At 43.2% G+C, this 17,116-nt stretch overlaps 1 protein-coding gene across 4 annotated transcripts; it reads left to right on the top strand.

Moving 5' to 3' along the window:
- The first annotated feature begins 4,214 nt into the window (after positions 1-4,214).
- Positions 4,215-16,269, top strand: LOC117964888 (H-2 class I histocompatibility antigen, Q9 alpha chain-like). 4 transcript variants are annotated; one of them, XR_009311385.1, is made up of 7 exons: positions 4,215-4,409; positions 7,123-7,383; positions 11,915-12,190; positions 12,694-13,017; positions 13,727-13,837; positions 14,503-14,595; positions 14,808-16,269. XR_009311385.1 is itself a non-coding variant. In XM_059011078.1 (6 exons), the coding sequence occupies exons 1-5, from the start codon at positions 4,352-4,354 to the stop codon at positions 13,819-13,821; spliced, it is 1,014 nt and encodes a 337-aa protein (XP_058867061.1). In that variant the 5' UTR covers positions 4,215-4,351; the 3' UTR covers positions 13,822-13,837; positions 14,808-16,269. The 4 variants fall into 4 exon arrangements, 2 of the variants coding, with proteins under 2 accessions (XP_058867061.1, XP_058867062.1); XR_009311384.1 differs by having other exon boundaries at positions 14,444-14,595; XM_059011078.1 differs by lacking the exon at positions 14,503-14,595.
- Positions 16,270-17,116: the final 847 nt, after the last annotated feature.

Raw genomic sequence — 17,116 nt, 5'->3', positions numbered from 1 at the left:
CGATGCGGAGCAGCAGGCAGACCCAGGTGATGCAGAGCAGCAGGCAGCCCCAGGCAATGCAAACATGACATCCCTGAGCGGAGCGGGCGTGGCATCCCTGAGAGGAGTGGACGTGACATCCCTGAGCGGTGCAAGGCAGGCATCCCCGGTCGGTGCAAGGCAGGCATCCCCGGGCGATGGCAAACTGGCATCCGGACAGCGGACCCTCGGGAGACGACGGCGGGAGGGGAGCCCCTGGCAATGAAGGTGGAAACAGGAGCCCCATTTCTCCCAATGGTGGTGATGGAGGCAGAGGTAGCTCCTGCTCCTCTCCTCTTAATGGCAAAGGCGGCCGGGGCTCCTCCCCTTCTGGTGGTGAAGGCAGCCAGGGCTCCTCCCCTTCTTGCGGCGAAGGTGGCCGGCGCTCCTCCCCTTCTGGTGGCGAAGGCAGCCTGGGCTCCTCCCCTTCTGGCTGCGAAGGTGGCAGGGGCTCCTCCCTTTCTGGCTGCAGTGGGAGAGTCAGCAGGCATGCTCCATCTGCTGGTGGAGACGGGACCAGCAGGCACTCTCCCTCTGCTGGTGGGAATGGGCGCAGCAAGTCTACCTTCTCTGGTAGGAGGGGGCAGTTGAGTGGGGAGTGCCCCCACCAGGGGCGGACTGAGATTAAAAATCGGCCCGGGAAGCTCGGGTCCACCGGCCCACATTTATGTCAAAATCAACATACCGAAATAATAAAAATGTAATAGTAACGCAGCGCGTCGTCATGATGAAGTATCTATCAAAAAAAAAAAAGAGTTTTAAATTGTTAGGGTAAAACTTCTCTCTAAATTGTAGGCTATAGCTACTACCAGGTTTTTCAGACATATTAGGGGCGATTTAGGTATGGCAAAGTATAGGCTATGACAGTTGCCATACCATGGCTTCATGATCTAGAAGTCACAAATAATAGGCTATCCTATTGAAAATATCATAGATTTATCCATCTACGAAATATGTTTCTATTCATTATTCTTTGTCTCCGCACGTCTCTCTGTCTGCCAACGCTTTGCAGTCAGTGAATGCAACATTGTATCAGAGTTAGATTCTTTCGCCAGTTTGTCCAGTTTACGCACCACGGATTATTTCATTGATGGCTCTGCTCTGTGCAATTACAATTTTCTGTTTACAGTAATCGCTGGTCTAAAATCTAATTGCATATCAGATTATTTTAAACACAAGATTGCCGACAGTTGGTAGGCTATTTAGTATTTGTATTTACTGTAAGCAAATAAACATGAGTAGCCCATTTTATCAAGTAGAAAGAAACCATTCTCCGCACACCAGTACCAACCTCAGTAGGCCTAATAATAAACTGTAAAGTATAAACACATATCTTATTTATCAATTCTAGAAACCATCACTGACCTCACACAGATTGTGGTCTCTCAATAGGCCTAATAAAAAAAAAACAGTAAATTCTAAACACATCAGCTCATATTTAGCAATTCTAGAAACCATTAGCAGCACTCAGAGCCAATAGCAACCCAAAATTACAATAGGGTTTCATAACCCCGAATTATATCTCAAAATACAGTCAAAGACTTTACCCAAATCTACAGTAAACGAGACTGTCCTACCTTACGTCGCCAGCAGAGGTCGAAGCAGTGCACTCTTCTGCGCAATCCTGTCAATAACTCCATCACTGTCTTGGGCCATCAGTATCTCTTTCTCTGTAGACATTAGCATGAACCCTTCCAAGTGGTCTTGGGACATAGTGCTTCTCAGTCTATTCTTGACAAACTTCAGAATAGAGAAACACCTTTCACATGCTACTTGCGTTACTGACAAAGTCAGGAGGAATTTGTAGCCCATACCAATTACATGATAGGCATCAGTCAATAAATTATATCGGGATAGAATCAAATAGCAACACATGGCACAGTTTTTGCATGAAGTGCACGTTTTGTTCTCTAGCTCCAGCTCTTCTTCACATGCTCCACTGTTTCCATCCTCCTCAGGCATCTCACTTGTTGTTCTGACCCTGTATCTATCCCAAGCTGACATCTGTCCAACTGTGTTTGGGTGTGTGGCAATGTGGCCACGCCCTTGTGCGTAGTTTGTTTATATGTTACGTGTTGTGTGTTAATGTTGGTGTATAGAGATGGCTGCACGGGATATAAATGGGTGTGTGCAGCACGAGTTATTTAAGATGTAATTGTATTTAAGCACGAGGTTGCACGTAATTAATTCAAGTGCTGGGATTCAAGTGAATAATTAATTAGTAATTGAATCCCAGCACAACAGTATAAATAGATGCACGTTTTACTCACTCTGGGTTGGGTGTTCAGGGCGAGAGAACGGGAGAGAAAGTAGGGAATAAGCTTTAGAGTAATAATACAATTACAATTGCCATACGTGCTGAATTAGATCACGATACTTGTTTGTTTAGCGTTCGTCCCGTTTGTTAGTGTCTGTTTCGTTTAGTGTTAGTCTGTTTTTATTTGTCTATTTATTTTGGCTCACAGTGCCATGTGCTGTTTTTGTTTAACTCTTTTATTTGTTTGTTTATTAAACGCACTGAGCTCCGCAGCGTCTCAGTTTCACCTTCCAGTACTGCCGGTCTGTGTGTTTCTTTCTGGCCTGACATCACCCCTACGCCAGCCTGTTCACAATATAGCATTTAGATTTCAAGACCACGTCACATTAACATACTGCATAAAATATTTTCTCAACAAAGTTGTAAAGCAGGTGAAAGTCAGACAAAACTCAAGCACACCTTATCGACTTAATTTGTTAAACTTAATAAATGGCCAACAAAATAATGAGATACCGTTCTGTACATACGAAATGTATCTATGTAATATGAAGTAAGCAATTCAGACCATCTTCGTTGCCAAAGTAAACACGGTGATGAAGACAGTCACACATGCAGAGACCTTTACATGTTGTGACTAGCTCAGCAAATCTGCAGTAGACATGTTCCCAGACTCACACATTGCAAAGTATTCTGCAGGGAAGTCTAAAGCTCCTTTCACACTGGCACTCCTACCCGGGTCCGGACCCGGGTCCTGGCTACCCGGGTCACAAACCACCACATACCTGGGTCGTACCCGGGTCACACACCACCACGTACCTGGGTCGTACCCGGGTCACACACCACCACGTACCTGGGTCGTACCCGGGTCACACACCACGTAATTGAGTCGTACCCGGGTCACACACCACGTACCTGGATCGTACCCGGGTCACACACCACGTACCTGGGTCAGACCCGGGCCACACACCACCACGTACCTGGGTCATACCCGGGTCACACACCACGTACCTGGGTCAGACCCGGGTCACACACCACCACGTACCTGGCTCGTACCCGGGTCACACACAACGTACCTGGGTCGTACCCGGGTCACACACCACCACGTACCTGGGTCGTACCCGGGTCACACACCACGTAATTGAGTCGTACCCGGGTCACACACCACCACGTACCTGGGTCATACCCGGGTCACACACCACCACGTACCTGGGTCATACCCGGGTTAACCCGGGTCCCAGCAACCCACCTCAGGATGTGGGTTGAAGGCTTTGACCCGGGTTGAGCGAGACTAAATGCATGATGGCCGGGATGTAGTTGATTTTGCATGCTGTCATGCAAAATCAACTACAGTGGACCTGTTTACAAAGTATCAGCTGCGGCCAAATCAGCCACCTGCAACTACAGCACAATAAGAACCACAGGGGCCAGGAGAGAACTGGATTGCGAGACATCTCATGGTTGTTTATCTGTTTGATAGTTTTCCTTTTTAAAATCAATTAGAAAGAGCCGCGTATCATCATTCTACCAATAATAAAGTGGAATAGTTGCATGCCTTGGTCTTATTTAGGTATTCGCTTCAGTTCAGGACCCTCACATTTCAGTTTTGAAAACGCATGTTGACAGGTATGTACTTTGATCTTAGTTGTGAGTCTGTATGTTTGAAGGACCCTGAATAGTCTTTCCCTTCTAATTCCTCTGCGTACCCGCGACGAGCTAGTGATATGAGCGCCATTGTACTTTCTAATAGGATATTTTTTTATTATTTGCGAGGTGCTTAAGAATGGGAGTCGTCGCAAATCGTTTTTATGAAACGGGCCCCTGTATTTTACCCGGAGCCTCCCGATGCTGCGCGTTCTATTGGCTGAGAGCCGTCAGGGCAGCCAATCACAATATTCTGGGTGATTCAACCTTTTTATAACTGGACAGAAGTGCGCAGAACTGTTCAGTGCAGTGCGTGTCCGTGACTGTACTGAGACTCTTAAGAGAGCTCGCTTACAGATTGTTCTGAAATATCTAGTTATTAGCCTCGGAAATCGAGTTTATTCTTTATTGTTTTGATTTGTGGAGAGTGTGGAGATGTTGAGGGCGGTTGTGCTGGCGATCCTGTGCTGCGTTCATGCGGCGTCTGCTGCAGGTGAGTTAACAATCCTATCAGCATATTATTATTATTATTATTATTATTAATAATAATAATAATAATAATAAAGCAGACACTTCACAGGGAACACTTCAATTGCTTATAATAAAAAACAAAGTATTGAAGTTATGTTTTTTTTTAATTAAAATAAATGTATTAAATTCTATAAACAAGTCGTTAAAAAAAGTAAAATATATGTGATACCACCTGGAAGTTACTTCCCGGTTCCTTATTCGCGGTGTAGTTGACAAACCGCGTGTCCTTTTTCTGTGTTTTATCTCATTTACACATCTTGCTCAATTACTATATTGATACCGTTTAGATCGCTTCCTCTTTCAAGAAAAACGAAAACATTGTCGGTATTTTTATTGGTTACACTTTGGAGTGCTGCTGATCGTGGGGTACGGCTTGCTCACTAAAATCTTTAGTGTTTTTGCAAAGAGGGGGTTATAACCTATATGGGGATACCTCGATATTTAGTGAGCAAGCCGTCTAAGGGGGTAAATGGGGCGAAACAAGCGGGTAATATAGGGGAACCGCTATGCTGCTGATACAGATTTGTTATATATATATATTGAAAGAGGAAGCGGATATTTTTTAAATAGTAGCGATATATTAATTGAGCAAGATGTGTAAGCGAGTTAAAACACACAGAGAAAGGACGCGCTGCTTTGTCAACTACACCGCGAATAAGGAACCGGGAAGAAGTAACCAACTCCCAGGTGGTATATAAGATACCGTTAGTTTATTATTAGTGGAATGGATTGGGATGTGAATTGACTGGACAGTGTGGATCGGTGTCATTCTACTGTCATATTATACTAATATGGAGGAGATTACACCGAGTGTTTATATTCTGCTGACTTTAAATTCACTTCTGAAAACAAATCAGGTCGAATTGTAAGTACGTCATTGCTGATATCATTTAGAATGCACGAACAGTCATGTGACTGGATTGTTTAGAATGCGTTTTTATTTTATAAGCGCCTTTCTGTGTCTTTATACAGCTGCATTTAGACCTACTAAAAGAAACGTAATCAGTGTAATGAGAGATGTTTCGACTGGAAGTATTTCTCAGTGTCTTCAAGTCAGTCTCGTTACATTGATTTAGTTTCCTTTAGCTTTTCTGGTCTCGTTTAATATAATGTTAGTTTAAATGAGTTTTCTTTGAAAGGCTCTACAGTATGTGTATATATATATATATATATATATATATATATATATATATATATATATATATATATATATATATTACAGTGTCCGCTAGCACCAGATCCCGTGTTTCTGCTGGATTCTCAGTCAACCAGTGAACAGCACAGGCCGCCAGACAGCTGCACTGTGGTGCACTAAGAGTAAAGATAAATAAATACATCAATAAATACATCAATAAAATGAACAAAGATTTTATTAGATGTATTTTTAAATTTTTTTTTTACAGATTTAGCTTAATACATAAATGTAAAAAAAAAACATTCTTAAAAGTTTATAAATATATAAATGTTGAACACGTTCGTCACAAACTCAATATTTCAAATCAATATGATAATTAAATCTGGAAAGAATGCTTCAGTCTTTAAATCTTTTTACACTTGACATCAACATTTAGCTGACAGATACATGCGAAATACATCGAAAAATAAATCTGGTCAAATAAATCGGTTTTTTCAAAATAAATATTTCCAAGCTCAATATGAAGCTGACATGCAAATGAGTGCCCGTCCATTGAAGCGTGTGATGCAGGAATTCTACACACAGAGGCGGGGATGCAGTGCAAAGGAATATCCACTAGAAACTGTCCTCTGGGAATTAGTCCAGGACTCCAACCTTTCACGGGCTGAGCTCTGCACCTCTCTGACATCAACCCGCCCTGACCCTAACCCAACCCGCTGAGCTCAGCAGATCATTAACACATAGGTGCACTGGTATAATTAATTCATTTTAATTATGTATTTCTTAGCAGACACCCTTATCCAGGGCGACTTACAATTGTTACAAGATATCACATTATTTTTTACATACAATTACCCATTTATACAGTTGGGTTTTTTACTGGAGCAATCTAGGTAAAGTACCTTGCTCAAGGGTACAGCAGCAGTGGCCCCCACCTGGGATTGAACCCACGACCCTCCGGTCAAGAGTCCAGAGCCCTAACCACTACTCCACACTGCTGCCCATATATAGCAAGACAGAGGGGCTGGATTAGACAGGGTTACTGTACTGGTATAGCAAGACAGGGGCTGGATTAGACAGGGTTACTGTACTGGTATAGCAAGACAGAGGGGCTGGATTAGACAGGGTTACTGTACTGGTATAACAAGACAGAGGGGCTGGATTAGACAGGGTTACTGTACTGGTATAACAAGACAGAGGGGCTGGATTAGACAGGGTTACTGTATATATAGCAAGACAGAGGGACTGGATTAGACAGGGTTACTGTACTATTATATCAAGGCATTTTTGTGTTTAGATGACTTAGAAGAATCACTCAGGATTAAGCAGTTTGAGTGTTTGACAGTCCCTCTTATTATCCTCTAGTGTTGTGTTTAAGTGACTGGAAGAATCACTCAGGATTAAGCAGTTTGAGTGTTTGACAGTCCCTTTTATTATCCTTGACATCTCAAAGTTGTACTTGTTATCCAGGTATGCCTCCTGAGACACAGAGAGCTGCTTGTGTCAGTTAGACTAACCAGTGTGTCCTTCCCTGTCCCAGGAACCCACTCCCTGCGGTATTTCTTCATGGGGTTCTCAGAGGGGACGGGGCTCCCTGAGTTTATGACGATGGGGATGCTGGATGATGAGCAGATTGATTACTACGACAGTGTCATGAAGAAGATGGTCCCCAAACAGGACTGGATGGAGAGATCTGAGGGTCCGGAGTACTGGGAGAGAGAGACTCAGGGAGCTGTTGGGACACAGCAGAGTTTCAAATTGAATATTAGAATCGCAATGCAGCGCTTCAACCAGACTGGGGGTGAGTACAGAGACACACACACACACACACGCATGCACACACACACACGCATGCACACACACACACGCACACACACACACTCCTCACTTCAAGATATTCAGTCACTTGCAACTCTCATTTACCTCTTAAATGAATGATATTGTATTTACACACAGATTAGAACTGAGGCCCACAATTTTAACAATCTGCTGTTATTACCAGTTAAAAAAGCAAACACATCTCCAAATACAGTGACATGAATGTGGTTTTGTGGTTTTGTTGTTTTGAAAGCATCTAAAGCAGGTAAATGTTTGGTTATTTTTTGGGGGGCTATTTTTATCCTGAATGTTTTTTTCTATTCCTTTCGATTATGAGGTCATCTCCAGCGCAGAACTTCAATCACAGTGATGCCCTGTATAGTAGATCACACCCTCCCTGTCTTCAATCACCCGGATGCCCTGTATAGTAGATCACATCCTCCCTGTCTTCAATCACAGTGATGCCCTGTATAGTACATCACACCCTCCCTGTCTTCAATCACAGTGATGCCCTGTATAGTATATCACATCCTCCCTGTCTTCAATCACAGCGATGCCCTGTATAGTAGATCACATCCTCCCTGTCTTCAATCACAGTGATGCTCTGTATAGTAGATCACATCCTCCCTGTCTTCAATCACAGTGATGCTCTGTATAGTAGATTACATCCTCCCTGTCTTCAATCACAGCGATGCCCTGTATAGTACATCACACCCTCCCCCTGACTTCAATCACAGTGATGCCCTGTATAGTAGATCACATCCTCCCTGTCTTCAATCACAGTGATGCCCTGTATAGTAGATCACATCCTCCCTGTCTTCAATCACAGTGATGCTCTGTATAGTACATCACATCCTCCCTGTCTTCAATCACAGTGATGCCCTGTATAGTAGATCACATCCTCCCTGTCTTCAATCACAGTGATGCCCTGTATAGTAGATCACACCCTCCCTGTCTTCAATCACAGCGATGCCCTGTATAGTAGATCACACCCTCCCTGTCTTCAATCACAGCGATGCCCTGTATAGTAGATCACATCCTCCCTGTCTTCAATCACAGTGATGCCCTGTATAGTAGATCACACCCTCCCTGTCTTCAATCACAGTGATGCCCTGTATAGTAGATCACATCCTCCCTGTCTTCAATCACAGCGATGCCCTGTATAGTATATCACATCCTCCCTGTCTTCAATCACAGTGATGCCCTGTATAGTATATCACATCCTCCCTGTCTTCAATCACAGTGATGCCCTGTATAGTAGATCACACCCTCCCTGTCTTCAATCACAGTGATGCCCTGTATAGTAGATCACATCCTCCCTGTCTTCAATCACAGCGATGCCCTGTATAGTATATCACATCCTCCCTGTCTTCAATCACAGTGATGCCCTGTATAGTATATCACACCCTCCCTGTCTTCAATCACAGTGATGCCCTGTATAGTAGATCACATCCTCCCTGTCTTCAATCACAGTGATGCCCTGTATAGTATATCACATCCTCCCTGTCTTCAATCACAGTGATGCCCTGTATAGTAGATCACACCCTCCCTGTCTTCAATCACAGCGATGCCCTGTATAGTAGATCACATCCTCCCTGTCTTCAATCACCCGGATGCCCTGTATAGTAGATCACACCCTCCCTGTCTTCAATCACAGCGATGCCCTGTATAGTAGATCACATCCTCCCTGTCTTCAATCACAGTGATGCTCTGTATAGTAGATCACATCCTCCCTGTCTTCAATCACAGTGATGCTCTGTATAGTAGATTACATCCTCCCTGTCTTCAATCACAGCGATGCCCTGTATAGTACATCACACCCTCCCTGTCTTCAATCACAGTGATGCTCTGTATAGTAGATCACATCCTCCCTGTCTTCAATCAGTGATGCCCTGTATAGTATATCACATCCTCCCTGTCTTCAATCACAGTGATGCCCTGTATAGTAGATCACACCCTCCCTGTCTTCAATCACAGTGATGCCCTGTATAGTAGATTACATCCTCCCTGTCTTCAATCACAGTGATGCTCTGTATAGTAGATCATATCCCCCCTGTCTTCAATCACAGTGATGTCCTGTATAGTATATCACACCCTCCCCCTGACTTCAATCACAGTGATGCCCTGTATAGTAGATCACATCCTCCCTGTCTTCAATCACAGTGATGTCCTGTATAGTATATCACACCCTCCCCCTGACTTCAATCACAGTGATGCCCTGTATAGTAGATCACATCCTCCCTGTCTTCAATCACAGTGATGCCCTGTATAGTACATCACATCCTCCCTGTCTTCAATCACAGTGATGCCCTGTATAGTATATCACATCCTCCCTGTCTTCAATCACAGTGATGCCCTGTATAGTATATCACATCCTCCCTGTCTTCAATCACAGTGATGCCCTGTATAGTAGATCACATCCTCCGTCTTCAATCACCACGATGCCCTGTATAGTAGATCACATCCTCCCTGTCTTCAATCACAGTGATGCCCTGTATAGTACATCACATCCTCCCTGTCTTCAATCACAGTGATGCCCTGTATAGTATATCACATCCTCCCTGTCTTCAATCACAGTGATGCCCTGTATAGTAGATCACACCCTACCCCCGTCTTTTTTCTGAAGCTCTGCATCAAATGAAATTACGAATCACACAAACGCTCAGTTATTTTTTATTCGTCACCAATTTAAGAACTGAATCTGTACAATTAGAATTGCTTTTAAATGTATTTTTAAACACTATCTGCCGACAGTTCTGCACAATTTAATGTTACACTACATTCTGAATATATCCCCCCCCGACCTCGATTACTGGACAGAAACCAATATAAATTTACAAAGGTATAAATATCAAACATTGTAAAGTTTTGTCAGTCTTTTCATCTCTTTCGAATTGACTCCATGGATATCCGTGCTTTCTGATACAAACATATCATGCGCTGAGCTGTACTGAGGCCTGGTCCAAAGTCAGTTTAAATCTTGTGCTTATATGATTGCATTGGAGGTACACCTTTCTTGTATATAAAGTGTTTTTGAATCAAAAACCATTTGTCAGCTTAATTTTTTCACTACAGTAACATGGCTCTCTATGGGGTTTTTGAAGTGCAATCATAAGTCCTGCTAGTTCTGCATACTGGCTTGTCTTTGGTCCTGACTTAAACTTGCATGGTTCGAATATGAGAATCATTTTCCCAAACCAATCCCACACCTGCATGTATTTCTTGTTGGTGATGGTATGAGCACCCATCTACACAGACTCTAGGTAAACCTTCACAAACATTCTCTTCATAACATCTGTGGGGTCCACCTGCATAGTCACCGTGCCAGAATCGTAGCCTTAGTCATAGGCCATCTAGACAATGGTACCTGTCGATTCAGTACTTGATAATCTACAGCTATGCTCCACTTACCACTTCAAGACTGGCCAGATAGGAGAATTATATGTTGAGTTACACTGTCTAATAATTCCACGCTTTAACAAAGCATCCAGGGTTTCCTGTAGGTTATACTGTCTAACAAACACTGGCTTAGCACTCACATCGGTAGGTGTTCTGACCTGATGTACCGTAGTTTCACCAGTCATACGAATCCCTGGCAAATATAGTACTAAACTCTTCAAACAACTGTGTCAGTTGTTTGCTCTGCTCTGCGGGGAGTAGAGTGGCTTGATAAAGCTGATCTTGCAACTGATTCTGAAACTCTGGGTAAAGCAGCACTTTCTCTATGCCCGAGTTTTGTTCCAAGCTCTCTAACAGGTCAGTGTGTGTCTGTGAAAGAGCTGACACCCTGTGGTTAGTTACGTCCTGTTGTGCTTTTCTCAGAGAGCTGTGGTTAGTTACGTCCTGTTGTGCCTTTCTCAGAGAGCTGTGGTTAGTTACGTCCTGTTGTGCTTTTCTCAGTGAGAGGCTTACATTACCATCTGTAGAGAAGCAGTGCTGGGGTTCTGCACTAACAGATATGTTGCTCTGTTTTGTATCTCTAGGTAGGGTTTGCCTTACTTTGTTGCTGTTCACACTACTCAGTACTTTGCTACATTGCAAACATTTAAAAAATGAGCAAAATATCAAAGTGTTGATGCAGAAAGATCGTTTTCTGCATAAAAAATGTACTTTATGAAGCATCAACCCTCTCAATGTACAGCATGCTGTATCAGAATAATATGGAAAAACGCAAAATAACTGCAAACTGAACCACAGCAGAAGCAACAGATGCACACAGAGAGAGTCTTTTTGAAATTGAAACGTCATTTTTAAAGTTATGTAAACCTTCAGTTTTTGTTTGCTGTCCTTTAGAAAATCCATTGAATGTTATGTAAAACTAAATTGTTTGATTATAGTGAAGCTTACCAATTTACAGGATTAAAACTTGAACCTGATGTTGTGAAAACCACAATAAATAAATACATATTTAGATTAATTTTCCTTTTTTTCTACTTATATAGACAGACTGATTTTATTTTTATGTAGGTATATTATATTTAATATACCTCTCTCGTGTCTGTTGTCTTCTCCAGGAGTTCACACTCTCCAGAGAATGTACGGCTGTGAGCTGGATGAGGACGGGACCAAGCGGGGGTTTTTTCAGGACGGATTCGATGGAAAGGATTTCCTCAGCTTCGATAAGGACACTCTGACCTGGACCGCCCCTGTGATGCAGGCTGTCATCACTAAACACAAGTGGGATGCTAACAGAGCCGGGAATCAGTACTGGAAGGGCTATCTGGAGACAGAGTGTATCGAGTGGCTGCAGAAGTACGTCCAGTACGGGAGGGAGACTCTGGAGAGGAGAGGTACAGTCACACACACTGCTGCAGCGTGCACTGCTGTTGAGACGAGGCTGAGAGGAACACACACACACTGACACACACACTGACACACACACACACACACACACACACACACACTCCCACACTAGAAATGTTATTTACTTATTATTTCAAGTTTCACATCAGGATAAACTCTTAAGTTATTGCAACTCATTCACAAGAGAAATCATTGTCCCAAACAATCATACTGTAAAGAAATCTGTAAAGAAATCAATTACAACAATTATAGGGGAGAGCCACCAGTGCTGTCTGATTGTATTGCAGTGCAAGCAAGGTACTGCACAGGACCTTCAGAGGAGCAGTGTGTGCTGTGACTGCTGTGCCTGATATAGACACTGTCTCCCTGATATAGACACTGTCTCCCTGATATAGACACTCTCTCCCTGATATAGACACTCTCTCCCTGATATAGACACTCTCTCTGCAGTGTCTCTGCTCTCCTTGATATAGACACTCTCTCTCTGCAGTTCCTCCTGCAGTGACTCTGCTCCAGAGGAAAGCTCATGGATCTGCAGACACGGAGGTCCTGTGTCATGTGACAGGGTTCTTCCCCCGCGCTGTGGAGGTGACCTGGGTCAGAGACGGACGGGATCATCTGGAGGAGGGGGTGCAGAGTGGGGAGGTGCTTCCCAACCAGGACGGGACCTACCAGCTGAGAAAGATCCTGACAGTGAGCCCTGAGGAGCAGAGAAGACACATCTACTCCTGCCAGGTGGACCACGTCAGCTTCACTGAGAAACAGAACTACATCTGGGATCCCAACATGAGAAGCAACAGCGAGGATAATGAGGGTGATGATGAGTTAGAGATGGGGGAGAGGGAGGGAGGGATCCTGACAGTGAGCTCTGAGGAGCAGGGGAGACATAGCTAATCCTGCCAGGTGGACCACAGACATAGTGGTGTAACAGAGAGAGGGAGTGAGGAGGAGAGAGAGGAATGACAGAGATGTAATGGTACTGTGCTGAGAGGGAGGGTGAGGAGGGGAGGAGGCATGAGAGAGATAGAATGATACTGTTGAGAGGAAGGGTGAGGAGGGGAGGGGAGGAATGAGAGATGGAGTGAGTGGAGAGGGAGGAATGAGAGATGGAGTGAGTGGAGAGGGAGGAATGAGAGAGATGGAGTGGAGAGGGAGGAATGAGGGAGATGGAGTGAGTGGAAAGGGAGGAATGAGAGATGGAGTGAGTGGAGAGGGAGGAATGAGAGAGATGGAGTGGAGAGGGAGGAATGAGAGAGATGGAGTGAGTGGAGAGGGAGGAATGAGAGAGATGGAGTGAGTGGAGAGGGAGGAATGAGAGAGATGGAGTGAGTGGAGAGGGAGCTGGACTGTGTGTGGAAGGGAGGGAGGCTGAATCTAGTTGAACTGTTATTGAGCAAAATCAAGAAATCAAGTAGCTGTCAATTCAGTTGATTCAATTCAGTGAAGTTATGCCTGTGTTGGATTTGCCCTGGCTGACTGACTGCAGTAAATGAACTCCCACAAACCCTGCTCTGTGTCTGCAGTGACTGGGTGCAGGTGCAGCTCCTCTATTCGGCTCGTTGTTGGAGGGGTGGGTGTACTGGCTCTGGCTGCAGCGGTCATTGGAGTGGGGATCTAGAAGAGGAGACAAGGAGGTGAGTGAGAGAGTGAGAGGGATGGGAGAGAGGGAGGGGAGGGAGGGGGGAGGGAGGGGAGGGAGGGGGCAGTGAACTGCAGTGCTCAGCAGACACACACTCAGTGCGTTTACAACTCAGACCTGAACGGGCTCAGAGAGTCGAACAGATTAGAAGATTGTTATCATTTGAGCCACATGTTTACACTTGAGCACAGAGCTAGGCTGGAGAAAAACAAGCATTTCCTCATAATGATACGTATCAAAATCCAATCACAGGTTACATTTGCTTTACTGTAGATATGTGTGATATTTCTGACAATAAAGCTTCGTCTTTTCACATTATTGGACAAATATCAAAGTCTGTTTGTATGTCGGAATCCTCTGCCACAGCTCAAAGTAAGTACTGGATTGAGAGCTTTTCCACATTGTGCATTTTAAACAGCATCTTATGTGTTTGATTGAATTGTCAATAGGAGGCTCCTGGGATAGTGGCTGCTTATTCCTCTAATTCTTCAGATCCTACAAACAGTGTGTCTTGTGAAGTTAGATTGTTTACCTGGAAACAAAGCGTCCCTGTGTATCTCCAGTGTCAGTGAGTCTCCAGTGCTGTGTCTCTGCTCCACAGCGTCCCTCTGTGTGTCTGCAGTGTCAGTGAGTCTCCAGTGCTGTGTCTCTGCTCCACAGCGTCCCTCTGTGTGTCTCCAGTGTCAGTGAGTCTCCAGTGCTGTGTCTCTGCTCCATGCTGTGTCTCTCTGGTCATGTTGTTGTTTATTTCAGGTAAGAGTCAGTCCTGAACACTGAAAGGCTCTGCAGTCTTGTTCACAATCACACATAAACATGCAGAGATTGAAGGGGAATATTGAGGACAGTTTAGGGTTATATCTGTGGTGTTGTTTGGTTTTGTTCCTGAGCTACATTGTGACTGTGATGACCTCACTGATGACCTCACTGGTCCTCTTTGTTAACGCCCCCTTTCTGTCTCATTCCAGGAGAGTGACTCCACTGCAGAGAGAATCAGCGACTCTGCAGAGATTTCATCTTTTAAAATCCTTCATACGCAATACTGCTTTATAGTTTGATTTGATTCCACTCATTGCAACTGTGCAAGCCAGTAGACAAGGAACCTGCCTCAAAATCAACTGAGTGAATCAGCAAACAACACAAATGACACAATGAGAGGAACAAGAACATGGATTTCTACAACATGATATTATAATGGGATACAGCAAGATGACCCGTTTAACAAGGAGCTGTCCTATCCATGCAGGGCTATTGTAGAAACACTAACACTCACTAGTGTAATTTATTAATTCATTATCAAGACATTAGTAAATTGTTCTTGTGGAATGTTTGTCAAAGTACAGTCAATTCTCATTGAAACAAACTTGTATTGAATTAATTTCCTCATACTACGAATGTTCTGCATGGTCCCAGACAGGTTTAGCAGTCTCTTATTGTAAATCACTCAATAAATATTGCACCACTGTCCCAGACAAAGAAAGATGTTGCTGCAGATTTCAACATTCCTGCAAACACTTTCTCAACCATTCTGAAAAACCAGGATCAGTAATATACTGCAGTCTGAATCTGGAATCACTGTGAGACACACCCTGAGGAATGAGCACAGCAGCTGGGACATGCACATTTCAACCTCAGTTCATTTGCAAAGTATACTCACAAGTGCACAGTACTTTTACATTTATAATACTTTTCATTGTACTGTAATTGTAATTTGATTTCAGCCTTACTGTAACTTCAGTAAAACATTATGCATTTGGCTTAGACCCTTGATAATCAGAATTACAGATGAGACACATTTGTTTTGCTGGTCCCTTGTTTTGTATTGATGTGAGTTGAAGTTTGTATTGATTGTTGAAGTTTGTATTGATTGAAGTTTGTATTGATTGTTGAAGTTTGTATTGATTGTTGAAGTTTGTATTGATGAGAGTTGAAGCTTGTATTGATTGTTGAAGTTTGTATTGATGAGAGTTGAAGTTTATATTGATGAGAGTTGAAGTTTGTATTGATTGTTGAAGTTTGTATTAATGACAGTTGACTGTCTTCTCTTTTAGCATTGCTGCATGTATCTTGTTTAAGGCAGACACTGAGTCCGAGTGAGTCGGTGTCTTCACTTCAGTTTGAAATGTTGCAGTTCCCTTGTCTACTGGTCCGGCTTTGTTTATTTACCATGTTGATGTTTTTTTCAGTCAGAATGTGCTTTTGACAATACTTAAGGAGACGAGATTTTTAAGTCCTAAAACTGGAACAGTATAGAAATATTGTGAATAACTTCCAACTTCCATGGTTGGAAACGCCCTCTGCACTGAAGGCAGACATGCTACAGTTCTGCTAAAGGTTTTTTTTTTCATTATTATTTCCACCGATGGTGATATTCAAAGTGGAAGCTTTTACTGTCAAAACTTTTTTGTGTGAATAAATGATCTTATTGTCTTTATAATTTCATTTCTACACAACAAGTATAGTTCTTACATTACACAGTAGCAATAGAATAATATCAAATTCTGAGATTCTATTTTATTGCTGTGTGCAATAACTGAAGCCACTGCATCACCCAGAAGCCTCCCCACCTTTTCACTGATAATCAGCTTTTCTGAGTTTTGTTTAGAAGCTGCCCTGATAGAAGAAGGAATGTCCTTCTGATTAGTTATTAAGTCTGGTAAATAGTAATCCAGGCAGGAAACCCCTTTGAGGTTCTCTGAATAGTTGTATTTCCAAATCCACCTTTAACGTGCTGTAAGCTGACGGGAAAGGAACCTGTTAGGAGGCTGTGTGGTCCAGTGGTTAAAGAAAAGGGCCTGTAACCAGCAGGTCCCCAGTTCAAATCCCACCTCAACCACTGACTCATTGTGTGACACTGAGCAAGTCTGATGCATAGTTCACACACCCGAGTCTCTGTAAGTCGCCTTGGATAAAGGCGTCTGCTAAATAAACAAATAATAAAATGTCTTCATTGCAGGATGAAATTTCCAATCAATGATCATGAGAAAGTGTCTTTTGAAAATCTAGATTGACAATGCATTTTACAAAGGCTAATTTCTTTGCTGATCTTGGCTGGAGTTTATATTTTGGAGTCAACAGTACAGGCTGAGACATGGATCACGCTGTAATAAGATTAAATCATATTCATTTTCTGATCAAATTTAATACTGTCACTTCATTACTCACAAAAGAAATACTGTTTAATCTTCCTTAATATAAGCATAAGCATTATCCTGTGTGAAATACACAGAGACGTTTTCAGATTGTCAGGAGACGCGTTCTCATTATTATTGATTGG

Source organism: Acipenser ruthenus, chromosome 41 (assembly GCF_902713425.1).
Source record: "Acipenser ruthenus chromosome 41, fAciRut3.2 maternal haplotype, whole genome shotgun sequence".
Lineage (NCBI taxonomy): Eukaryota > Metazoa > Chordata > Actinopteri > Acipenseriformes > Acipenseridae > Acipenser > Acipenser ruthenus.
Note: the sequence above shows the minus strand (reverse complement) of the source record. Positions and strands in the feature narration are given on the sequence as shown.